Source organism: Chiroxiphia lanceolata, chromosome 1 (assembly GCF_009829145.1).
Source record: "Chiroxiphia lanceolata isolate bChiLan1 chromosome 1, bChiLan1.pri, whole genome shotgun sequence".
Lineage (NCBI taxonomy): Eukaryota > Metazoa > Chordata > Aves > Passeriformes > Pipridae > Chiroxiphia > Chiroxiphia lanceolata.
In genome coordinates this window covers 139,790,554-139,803,219 of record NC_045637.1, presented here as the reverse complement: position 1 = coordinate 139,803,219, position 12,666 = coordinate 139,790,554, and the positions used below count along the sequence as shown (strand labels likewise).

Sequence of the window (12,666 nt, the reverse complement as noted above, 5' to 3'; positions counted from 1 at the left end):
AGATATATTTATGCAAAATATGTGTCTACCCATTTATCTTGAAAATTTATACAAAAGGAAAGTACAAATTTAAAATTAGGCTAGGCAAATAAAGTTACTTGCTGCAAATAGCCAATCTTTCTTTGAGACATTTTTATGATACTGATTTAATGCAAAGAAAATAAGTGATTATCTGGAATCACGTTTTGGATTATGAGCCATGTAGCTTCAGAATTTTAAACTGAAGTTCATGGTTGTGAAATGTATTTTAGCTTTTCCTTCTTCTGGAAAAATAGTTTGAGTCTGAAATCCTGCAGTATAATATGCCTCTTGAGTCCAAATTAGTTGAGAATGTCGTGATAAGAAAAACCCAAGACATGAGCCAAATAGCCATGGGATTAAATGTTAAACTGCTGCTCTATTGTTCACCAAGCCACAATTTTATAGTATAACCAAACATAAATCACTGATCTTGTTGTTAGGACATAGTTTGTGCATTTTAAGGGCTTGAATTGCTGATGACCTGTTATAAACTATATTATGATTAACCCGCTTCACATTTAACAAGCTCCTTCCAGTGTATGTGTAAACATAATAAAAGGTTCAGATTGCCTGCACTGTAGGGGCACTTTGCTTTCTTATCCCAGTCCTAAACAGCACAGCTACTGTGGGTTTTTGGAAGCAGTATGGATTTCACCACCTCATTCAAAACTGTTTTTTATAGACAGTGTCAAAGTTTGATCCAGTCGTTTTTACAAGCAGTTCTTTGTCTGCACGCAAAGGACCGTTCACTTAAATGAAGTGCTGGGATTTGCCCCCATGGCTATAAATCAGAATGTGATCTGGCTGCACCCTTGCCAGAAATGATTACTTGTGTTAAACTGAGCCAAAAGGCCTGGCTTAAATCTGGTCCACTGAGGGCCAGAAACAGAAGCGCGGTGATTGATGGTGTTTTCCTTCATACTGGCTTCTGTTTGAACACGCTGGAAAGCAATAACCTTGAACAAGATAGATTCGGGGTTGTCACTGATGCACTGGGTAAAACAATGCTTTGCTAATGGTCTTTGTGTCAATTCCATCTCTCACCCAGCTGGCTGAGGAGCTGCAGAGCAAACCACTGAGCAGTGAGATCAGAGAGCTGTTGAAACTCCTCGCAAAACCCAATCTCAAGGTGAGGATGTGTTGCACCTGCAAAGTGCTTTCTGCATCTGCTTCCTCAGGCTGCTTGGGGGTTTGTCTGCTTTAATGACTGTGTGTGTGTGCTTGTAAGAAGGTACACGGTGTTAATCAGAAATACCTGTTATCAAGAAACACTTTTAATGTTGCCTGTTAAGTTATTATGCTGTTACTTATACTTAAAAAGGAAATTAATTGTAAGGTCATCGCTTATTTGCAAAGGATATTCCAAAGAGTAGATATTTGATTTTTTTTTTCCTTTGGCTAACTTATTTTGCATGTGGTTCATAAAAGTCGTTACAATTGTGCTTTTACTTGAAAGTTTTCAGTCATACCATTAATTTAATAGCAGAATGCGTAAGTAGTGCAACCTGGTACTTGGGACAAAATTCCTGATGGGTAATATTTTTTAAAAAATTTAATTCTGAAAAGTTTCTGTGAAATTCCTGGGGTTCTCTGTGGTGCTTTTGAGGAACTTGATATTTTTTGTTTGACAGTAGACTATAGAACCATTGAATTGCTGAGGTTGGAAGGAGGTTGTCTGGTTCAGTGTGGTGTTCAAAGCAGGGTGAACACAGAGTTCAGAGCAGATTGCTCAGGGCTTTCTCCCATCAGGTCTTGGAAATGCCTGGGAACAGACATTCCACAAATTCTCTGTGCAGCCTCTTCCAATTCCTAATTATCCTCCTATTGAAAACCATTTTCTTATATCCAGTCAGAACTTCCCCTGTGTATTGTTGATGCACAGTATCACATTATTTTTCAGTTGTTCAGAGAAGGAAGACCTTCGTGCTCTAGATGACTACTGCAATGGTAATTAAATGCAGTAGTCGATAAGTTTAGATGAAAACTGTGGACTGTAAGGGAGCCCTTTTAAAACAATTGGGTTTTTATATTACCTATAAAACTCTGATCACAAAAATTTATATTACCTGTAAAACACTGATCACAAAACCAGAGACGCTATGAGATCTTCAAAGTGCTGCAAAATCTTAAAGATCAATTATGCCTGCTTTTTAAAGATTTGTGCACTTTTGGTTTTTCCATAGTTTGTAAAGTGACAAGCTGTTTCTCTCTGAAGGGGTAAGCAATGCCAGTGGCCTATTGGGAGAGGATTTGTTGGTGCATCAAATTGCAGAGATCCTAAACTTCACTCTAGGTGTTTCCTTAGTGACTGTCCATGTGTGCTTCATGCTTCTGGAGCTGTGGTGGGTTGAGTCTGAAGACAACTCATTTGCCACAACTGCATCTCTCCCTCTCCCTTTCTTGCTTTCTCTCACTCACTCTTCCTGTCTGTTCCTTGGTAGCGGTGCAATGCAATGTGATAATCTTAGTTGGATTTCATGGAAACAAGGGCCTTCCCCTCAACGTGGTTAATATGACTGAACAACTGCAGTGACTTAGCAAATGTCTTTCTTGGCTGCTGGAGGAGATGGCCAGCTGCAGGCTACCAAGCCCTTTGCATGGCCAGGCTGCCTAATCCTGCGCAAGGCACAGATGTTTCCCTGCCCTGCATAGCTTGCAGGTGGTTGTGTGAGGTAAGGGAAAGAACTGACAGTAGGCAAGATATTTTTGCCTGTCCATTGTCTTCACCTGCCATCTCATGGCAGACATGCCTCAGAGAGAAGGTAAGTTATCACTACTCCCTCCTGCATCATGGTGACCAAGCGAGTGTACTGCATCCTGTTAGAGGCTGTAGTTGAGATTCTTCTGTTGATTTCCCCCGCTCCCTCTTGGGCAGAGAAGGAAAAGAATGAAGTTTCTGGGATTCAGTACTTCCAGTTTCTCCCCAAGATACCCTCAGTCTGTTCAGTTGTATCTGAGATTATGCCATACGTTACATAAGTTTTTATAGCCCTTCATTATTAGGTTGATGTTTGTTTCTTTGTTTGTTTTGTTCTAGATTCCTGGGATTCCTGTCTAGAACAGCTCTTTTTCACACATCTGAAATTACTTGGAATAACTGATCCATTTTTTCCAATTAGGTTCCATAGAGCTTATCTAAAAACACATATGGCTTAATTTGGGATTGACCTAGGCTCGCTATATGTTATTCTGTTGGGGAAACTTTCCTCTCCTGACCTGGTTTATAACTGCAGTGTTAGCTGGAGCTGGGAGAGCTTCCACTTTCCTACAGCTCTGCTCTCGTGTTTATGGCATGGTGAAGGATGGTTAGGATTAGTTTACTACACTATATCACTGCCTCCACAAGTCTGATGGTGTAAAGGGACGAGTCTAGCAAGGTGATTATAACTCTGCAGGTTTGGTTAACATACCAAAAAAGGCTGGGAGAGGTTTCAAGCAACTGTCTGATTAGATAAATATTTCTATATTTTAATTCTGTTATACAAAATTCCTCTATTGAATATATTAATGAGTGTTTGCATCTGATGAGTAAAGCTTTGACGAATTTGTGGCACAGGTTTTCATCCCCAGAGAAGTGTTTTAAAGAAGAAATTAATTTCTCTAAGGCAATTTATTTATCAGACCTGAGATTTTCAAAATGTATTAAAAGCAATTCCAAGGTTTTGTCAGGTGCATTTTCTTTTGGAAAAAAAAATAATTGGGCATTTCTAGTCTTCTTAAAACTGTATTCAGTGTCCAGTTACACTGAGTGGGTTTTTTTCCTGTTCTCAAATGTGGCATCACTTACCGTAATTAAATGAACTAATAATGGTTGTAGTTTATCTTTTCTGATTCAAACAGGACTCTGGAAGTAGAACAGAGCACGTAGCTCTGGGAAATCAAGTGGATTTGTTTAACTGTGTGTTAGACATTTCATTTCTGTTCTAGATTTAAAATATAATTGCAAAGCCCCATGGACAAAGGCCAACCACACTTAGTATTTTTAATTTCCAGCACTGGATGAGGACTTGGAGTTTGCATTCTGTAATCTTGCTTTACCTTGTTAAGGCTATCAAGAAATAGAACAGTATTTCCATACCTTAGAACCCAAATCCAGTTGAATACAGTATTTTATTTGTAAGCAGACCAGAAATCAGCTCTTTGATATAGAATTATAGAATATCCTTAGTTGGAAGGGACCCACAAGGATCATCGAAGTCCAACTCCCGGCTCTGCATTAGCCTTTTTTATGGGTCTCTACTGCTGATGACTGAGAGCACTATGCCTTTTTTTTTTTTTTAATAGCTACATTATCTTGAGACGAAATATTTTTCATTGTTATGGAGTTGTATAAATTGGAATATATAATTGGAAGACTTAAGATTCCAGATGTTAACACAAAATATATCTAAAAGGGAGTTTAATTCTTGGTATTTAATGGATGTGTCCCAACCAAGTGAGCAGAATGGCCTTACATGTCGGTAGGGTTGGAAATGGGAAGAAGCGAAGAGGTCACTAGAGTTACTCTGTCAGTAACAGGGCAGAGCTCCAGGGAGGAACACTATAAGGAAAGAGATGTACATATGACAGATGATCAAGCTAAGAATGAAAGACCTTAAAGGTTCCAAATTCTCCTACACTTTTAATTCAAAATTGTCTTGAATAGTAGGTTTCAGTTACTTTTCTAACAAGCTGGAAGAAGCTGTGTTCTTTTTTGGACAGTGCCATAGCACAAGAGCATAACTGTTATTTATTTTTAAAATTAGTTGAGAAACTGAAACAAATGACTGTAGGAATTAACATTTTCGGCACTTATTTAATTGGTGTGGGTGTAAACAAAAAAGACTATAAAAGAACCAGCCATCTTTTAGTCCATTGAACAATGTTATCCCAATTATACTAACTTTGAAACGAGCTTGGGATATGTTATTCAGACCTACTTCACTCTTAACTTTGTGCTTATAACAGCAGTTACACTTCCGATAATTACAAAGCAAACTAAGCAACTTACCATTTGAAGTTAATCTCTATTAGGGTAAATTTAGTGTGTTTTAAATGAATATAAAATATGTCCTTTTTGGTCATTGGTGTAATGGGCGGAACAATAATTATGTCAAAAGCTAATGCCACTGTGCTAAAACTATTCTGAAGGATGTTTATACCTTTTATGACCCAGAGGAAATTAAGCTTTTCCAATGGTGGTTCTGCCTGTTTCAGTGGAGTTTATCTTCTGTTTCTGTGTGCTGAAAGTTTTGCCAGCTGCTAGTCTGAAACATAAACCAGGTACTTAAGCAAGGGCACGAGGCAGGACTGTGAATGAGTTCAGTGCCTCATGGTGCACCAGAACGTAAAGTATTTGGGTCACTTTGGGCACTGTACCTGTAGAGGGAACAAGAGGTGGACATACAGTATTTTTCTTGTCTTCTCTTTCATTACCATAGAATGAACAGAATTTTGGAGGTAACTTTAGGATAACTTGCTGAGTGAAGGGAAAACTGCTCTTGTGTGACTGGGAACATTGCTGTTCAGAGAAAATACAGATTCTGTGTTTTCAGTTTGGTTTTTTTTTAATTGCTTTCGAATGGCAAAGATGTGTACACCAGAGAACTGTAAATAGGATTTATGCTTTCTCTTTTCTTTGCAATTCATTTGAGGTACATTTGACATTTTCATCTAATTTCATCTCTTCGGCTTTCCTTCAGAATAGAACTGTGAGTTAAACAAAACCAAAACTGCAGATGATGAAGCCAGGACACTTTGTTCGTCATGTAAATGCTTCCTATGTTTGATTAGGTGTCTTTAAACAAAGAAATAGTACTTCTTTGAGCTTGAAGCATACCTTTAACCATGTCCTGTCCTGTTCTGTTTTTCTTGTATTACTGGGAAGTTTGTAAATTTTAGCCTTTATTTCATAAACAGCTACTGATACCACCATCCATGCCATCTGAGGCTTACTGGATTTGCACAGTGGCCTAATGGACTGTTCAGATCAAAGTGCTACTTGTTCTTTTAACAAAGCAAATATTTAAAGACTTTATCAGCAGATCTGCCCTGCAGTCACTGGCAAAAATCAACAGTATAAATTACTGTCCAGGAGACTGCAGGCTTTTTTCTACAAGAACTTTAACATCCAAAGCACTGAAAGAAAATATTGTGCTATAATAATATAAAACAAAATCCATTTTTGCTTTGAAAAGTTCATGAAGCATTCCATGTAGCATGTAATTAAAAAAAAAAAAGCTTAATCTAAACTTTATTTTCTTTCCAACATTTCCTTTGTATTTAGACCTGCTGAGGATTTTCCATCAGGGCTTTTTCATTGAACTAGGTGTTTTCTGCAAAGTCAACATTTTCCACTGGAAATTGTTGGGATTTGCCTACAACTGTTCAGGTTTTGCATCTGGGGAACTCAAATACAGATTTCAGGTCAGTTAACATCTGAGCTACATTTAGGCTGCTACTGTATCCTAGGCACTAGGAGGACCTTTTGGCCCTGTCCTGTTAGAGGCCTGTTTTCCCAGATGCACCAATGTTTTCTACTTTTGCATGTGTCCTAAGACACTGTTCTCCTCCTCTTTAAGAAATATTCATGCTCACAAATGGTAACACAAACTACAGTATCTGTCCAGGAAGGAGGATTTACCATGATTTTTAACTATTTACTCATCAGTTTATTGGTGGGACTGGTTATAGGAACTGTGCTCTTACATGAAGAGATTTTACTAAACAAATTGCTTTAGCTTTATTAATATGGTGAGCTGGAGTACACTGTATTTCATATGTCAACTGAAAAGTTACCCACATAATCCTCACTTGCAAAATCAGATGCCATTAATTTGTAAACCTGCAAGAGTCTGCTTAATTTTTGATGGTATGCTGTGAAATATCAACAGGGAGAGAGAAATATTTATATTCCCCCCTAAGTAATAGATGCAAATTACTGCAACAATCAGCAAGGGCCACAGCGTTGATGGTTTGATAACGTTGGTTCAGGGATATCCCATAGATGTTCTGAGCATACCAGCCATGAAGCTGGGGCAGAGGAGACTTTTTTTGGCAAATGACTGAGATCCTTGTGCCCAGTGTTTCCTGTCTTTAAACTATGCCACTTTGGGAAACTGCCCATCACACATTTTGGCAGCCCAGTTAGAGGACAAGTAGATTTTCTTCTTAGCTATTTTTAACTTTAGACCTTGACTTCCGATTTCCGTTTCTGCTTGCACCCATAATTCAAAAAAGTTTTTTCTAGAAAACCTTTTCGGGTGGGGAGTGCTGGCAGAATATGTTGCTTGTCTTTATTTTTGGAATGTTCATGCTCCTGGGATGGAATAAGTAAAACAGAAATATAATAAAAAATAGTCCTTTTAAAAACACCAAGAAAAGCCTTAATTTTTCACATCTGTCAGGCAGAGAAGCAGTTGTGGCACACTTATTGTGGTAGGAACTGATGGAGCATATGTATAACAATGTACAACATATCATAAGCATAGATATAAAATGGTGTAGAGGAAATGGAAGATTACTGCATGAATATATTTAGTAACAATCACCATATTACTCTGGACATGCTCTCGGGTCTGTCTCGTGATAACTCAGCTGATGTCCAATGGAGAGCTTGTCTGTTGATCTTAGATGTACAGATATGAGAAAGCTCCCTAGCAGCCAACATACAACAAACAAAGTGGTAGATATCATAAACAAAAGTGAAGCCAGGCAAGTTGGCGGCATAAAATATAAAATTTGAAAAGTAAATAAAATAAATTCTTTGGGTTTATATATATATATACACTCTGTGACTCTGTGACTTTCCCACATGAGGGAACTGACTCACACCCACCTAAGAATGTTGAATTGCATTAATATAACTGTAGCATTCAGATACAGCACATAGAAGTTGGCAACATTGCTAAAGCTGGTAATGTAGAAGAAGGAAAAAATCACTACAGATAAAGTCCATCCCTTTCAAGTAGCAATTCCATTCAGGTCCTGAAAATAGACTAGTGAAAATGGAGAAACTGCATAATATGAAGCAAGTAGTCTCTTTTTTGGATGTCATCTTTTTATGCTGCTTTTTCTTTCAATGGTGCTGTTCCTTTGCAATTGCTGGGCTGTATTGTATTTGAACTCTCTGTTCAAACAATCTCCTGTTTTTAGTTAGGTTCCCATGTAGTAGGAGTACTTTGTGGCTGAATTTAAGACCTCCTTACCATAGATATGATATTATTTTCTGGAAGAATTAAGTTTATTCAGATTCTTAACCTTATGGATCAATAATTTTTTTCTTTTAAAGACTTTAGGCATCATGCTGATGTCAAAGGCTGGATTGTTCCTAAAGACACTTTTTCAGAAAAGGCAACTGCAACCTTAGCTTTTAGTTTTCTTTAGTTTATGTTTTCATATGATTTCTTTGGGGTGTCATCAGGTTGTTTTTAACCAAGAAAAGGTGCATACTACCACTGCAGACACTTAATATTGTTGTAAAGCTGCTGCTTCTTCAAAAAAGGAATTGAGTAAGGGTTGCCAAGATATTGAAAGAGTGCTCCTATCTCAGCATTTTCCACTACGAAAACCATCTATTTGTGCTCTTGGAAGTAACTTAAACAGGGTTTAAAGCTTCAAGGACACTTTAGCTACATGAATCACGTTGCAAATGTAAAGTAGACTGTTCAAATTCTTCACTATTGATTTAAAATCAGTGCTTTTTCTACTGTTATCCACAACTGAGAAAAAAAACAGGGCTGTCATCTGGAAGAATATTAACACCTTTACCAGATGACACAGATGGACAGACTGTGTGTTTCTGTGAACACTGAGAAGAGTTTGACTTTGGAAGCATCTCCAGGGGCTGTGAACATTGAGCCAGAGGAAGCGGGAGTCTGAAGATGCAGAAAGTTCATTTTTCTGTTGGCTGTTTCTGTCTGGCTACCAGCTGCAGGTAAACCCATCAGTTCAGACTGGTGAATCTGAAATCAAGAGACGGCATTTTCAGGCAAGGAAATTACCCTTTTGTGAGAGGAAGTTCATATAGTCATGAATAAAATCCACTGCAGTAAAGAGGAAAAAGTAATATATGCTGAATATTAATCCAACTGAAATGCTGCTGTGCTAAGAACATTTGTCTACAGTAGATATTAAGAACTCAAAACCACACATGTACAGTATGTATTTTAAATATTTTGAATCACTACTGTGACCCAGCTGCATCAAAGTCAGATTGGAAGGGAAGGGGATTTAATTGCCAGCTGGACAAGCTTGAACTAGAGGGCAACTCTGGTTTAAGTATAGATGGGACAGTTGCAAGCATGGAATGTTATTTTCTCTTTTGTACATACATAACTGCTGTCTTCTCATACAGTGTATCATCTCTGGGTATTTTATAAAGAATATATAGGAAAAATATATCATTTTAAGAATGAAAAGAAGTAAATGAACCCAGATTTTTTGCCCATTAATTAGTACATCCATTGATTTTCTGATCACGAACAGAAAATTGTGCTTAATTTAAAGGACCTTATTTCATTTTTCTTACCATCAATGCCAAAGGTTTTTTACTTACATTGATCGAATAGTGTAAGTGATCCTCAGTAGCAAAAGCAAACTGATTTAACTGGCAGTTGACTGATTTCTTTAACATTGGGTACTCTATGTATTTGTCTTGGGAATTTTGTGTAGAACAGAAAAGGATTAGATTAGTGCAGCATCAGAAGGAATCTCTGCTAGATACTGTAGCTTGTATACTCCCTCAGTGATTCTGCTGCCCCCCAAAAATATTCAGTTTGCTGTTAGCCCAGCCATCCTCTGGCCACTTCAACAGCACAACCGAGTTTCTACTGCCTGTAGTTTTATTGCTTGCTTCTGCTTCTAGATTATACTTCATGCTTTAGCCAGGCTGAAGAATTCAGCTAATGTGGTTGTTCTTATCTGTTAGTTGAGATGCCTGTTCTCACCTGCCTTTCTTGTTATCTTGTTAACCCATATTTTGCATCAGAATTATGATTGCACATACTCCCTTAACAGGCAGTGTTGGTAGTTAAGAGACTGCCATGTGCTGCTGATTTCTGAGGGCTGTTTTACCACCCATTTGTTGGGGAATAGAATTAGTGGGATGGAATTCATTAATACATCCATGTAAAGTCATGTACTCAAAATAGTAGGTTTAAAGAGTAATTCTCCTATAGAAGAAAGGTTGTTCCCCCATCCCTTATCTAACTTCTTATCTCCCTTTTTCCCTGTTAATCTTGTGCTGCTTACCAGTTGTTCTTAAATGTATAGCTTGATTCTGAAACCTTATGTTTTTATCCCTTTCCTCTCCAAACTGTTCTCAAGTCAAATTGATTTTCTGTGCCTGGAGTCTGTATGCCATCACCATCGTGCTTCAGCTTTCCGCTGGTTTATTCTCCTGCTTTCTAAATTCCTGCACATGTTTGGCTTTTGTGACTCCTGTGCATCTCTTTCCATTCTGATGCTCTTGACGATCTTTCCTTCAGTGGGTTCAGTCTCTTCCCAGCTCTTTCACCTTTTCCTCTTTGATGCCTGTTGCTGGATGACTTGACTTTAATTTTATGCAAGTTACTCATAAACTAAACTTTCCAATCTTGAATAATTTTCTCAACTAGCATTTTCATGTTGTCTTTTTTTTATTTCATCTGTAACCTTATCACAAAAGAAAACATATTGTGGCTAGAGCTCTCTGGAGGATGAGCTCTGCCAAGTGAGTTCACAGCACATTGCTGTGGCTGCTGCTGAGGTTACTTTTCTCCTCCAGTGAAACTTCTCTGTGCCAGCCTCAGTGGTAGTTACTGGCACCATGGCAAAGCAAAGAGGTGGGAAAATGCCTCTGTCTCACCTGATGGAGTTCAAGCTGAACTGCCAGAGGAGGTGGCTGGTGCTAATGATCCAAGCTGTGGACTGGGACAGCAAAGTCATGGGCCATTTTGTTCCATTCTGCTGACTGTGCTGCCAGGGCAGTGATCTGCTCCGTAGGCACGGTCGCCAGCTGCTGGGTTGGCAGTGTCACAGTCTGCTGCAGCTGTTGGCTTTCAGGAAGGTTGGTTTGAGTCCCTACAAATTTTCTGTCGACGACTATTCACTGTTTAAATTTCTAATCTTGCTTTTTCCAAGTACTATTAAGAAAGAGGCTGCTTTTGTTTCTTTGCCCATTCTGTCTTGCTTCCTCAGCTTACTATTTTCTGAAATGATTTTTTAGACTACTCAATGCAAAATACCTATGAAAAGCAAAGCTCAAATGGAGATTTTTTTTAATAATGAGAATTAAAAAACATAAGGAGCTGTGTTCATGAACCAGGGGCTACTTGGCGTGTTATTACTCTTACGGATCTCAAAACATAAACAGAAGCAAGAAATAATGTAACATTTGTCATTGTTTTAGAGGAGCAAAAACACACTCAGTGTAGGTAAGTAATACACATTTTTCAAAATGTAGAACTGTTTTCATTAATAACAGTCTCAATTTAAATAAACATTTAAAGTTTCAGAACAGTTTAAGAAAAAGAACTTAGAATGTTTCCAATGTCAGATTTTCTTGATGTAAGTTGATAGTGTAAAATTTCAATTTATAAACTGTGAAATGATCAGCGATAGTTTTAATATGAAAAATAAGCACTAGTTATTAGACATTTCAGAGGTTTGATGAAGGTATTCGGTTCCAGCTAGATCATGTCTAAGAATTTAGCTGAACATCAATATTTATATTTAGGTAGTGCAGGGGCTTGAATCATACCTTCTTTCAAGTCCTAAATATGGACCATGTTTACATTAGTGAATCATAAGTATAGAACTTAGAGCTGAAATAAAATCTTTTTCTCCAGAGGTGCTTAAATATACATGACCCAAATCTTGGATCCAGTGTGCATAGTTCCAAAGAGCTGTGTATTTGAAAACAAAACCAAAACATTAAAAAGAAATAAAAATTGATCTGCACTTCTAGCAGTCTCTTTTGACAGGTAAAAAATTAGTAGCATGGAAATTAATAAGTTGATAATTTCTTATGTACAAAAAGAGAACATTGTTACCTTTGCATTGCCTTGTGCATTTACTGCAAAATTATTCTGGGTAAATCTTGATCATCTTAGGATCTTGGCATTTGTAATTTGTTTGCTTTTTAAAAAGTCCCAAACTTTCCTATACAAGTCTAGTCCGATACATAGTTTTTTGGACTAAGTGCACATTATATTAATGGAATGGTACAAAGATGCTGCTGAAGAAATGTCGCTTTACTCTGTGAATACAGTTGTTTCTTTATGTGTTCAAAATACACAGAAGTGCTCTCTAGGACAGGCTCTGATAACTTCTAGTTGAATACATTAAATGAAATCAAAATGCATTTTTAAGTTTTGTTTCCGAATTAGTTAGTGCACAAAATCTGTGCTGATGACTGTTTCAAGAGCAACTACAGTGGACAGAGAATAGTGTGGCATAAGAAGCAGTGATGGAAGACAAGCATGTTCAGTGTGCAGCATAAACAAATTTGTGATGACAGAACCTCTTTGGAAAATTTGAGAAAAGGCACATTGTTTCTGGCATTCCTACTTTTATCTAAAATACGTATCTTTGCACTGAGATAAAGTAGTACTGGAGTTTGGGGAAAAAATTTTACATTGCAGACTGTAGTACGTTGTGGTTTAATATGTTCTTTGGGAGAAGAAG

The 12,666-nt window shown here is 37.6% G+C and overlaps 1 protein-coding gene across 6 annotated transcripts in view; it reads left to right on the top strand.

The window, feature by feature from the left end:
- The window catches only part of MPP7 (membrane palmitoylated protein 7), a 149,842-nt gene that overhangs the window by 89,573 nt on the left and 47,603 nt on the right, over window positions 1-12,666 (top strand). For all 6 annotated transcript variants that reach the window (XM_032688253.1, XM_032688245.1, XM_032688236.1 and 3 more), the window contains one exon: window positions 1,070-1,150. In XM_032688253.1, the coding sequence (XP_032544144.1) occupies window positions 1,070-1,150 (81 nt within the window). The remainder of the gene's footprint in view (window positions 1-1,069; window positions 1,151-12,666) is intronic.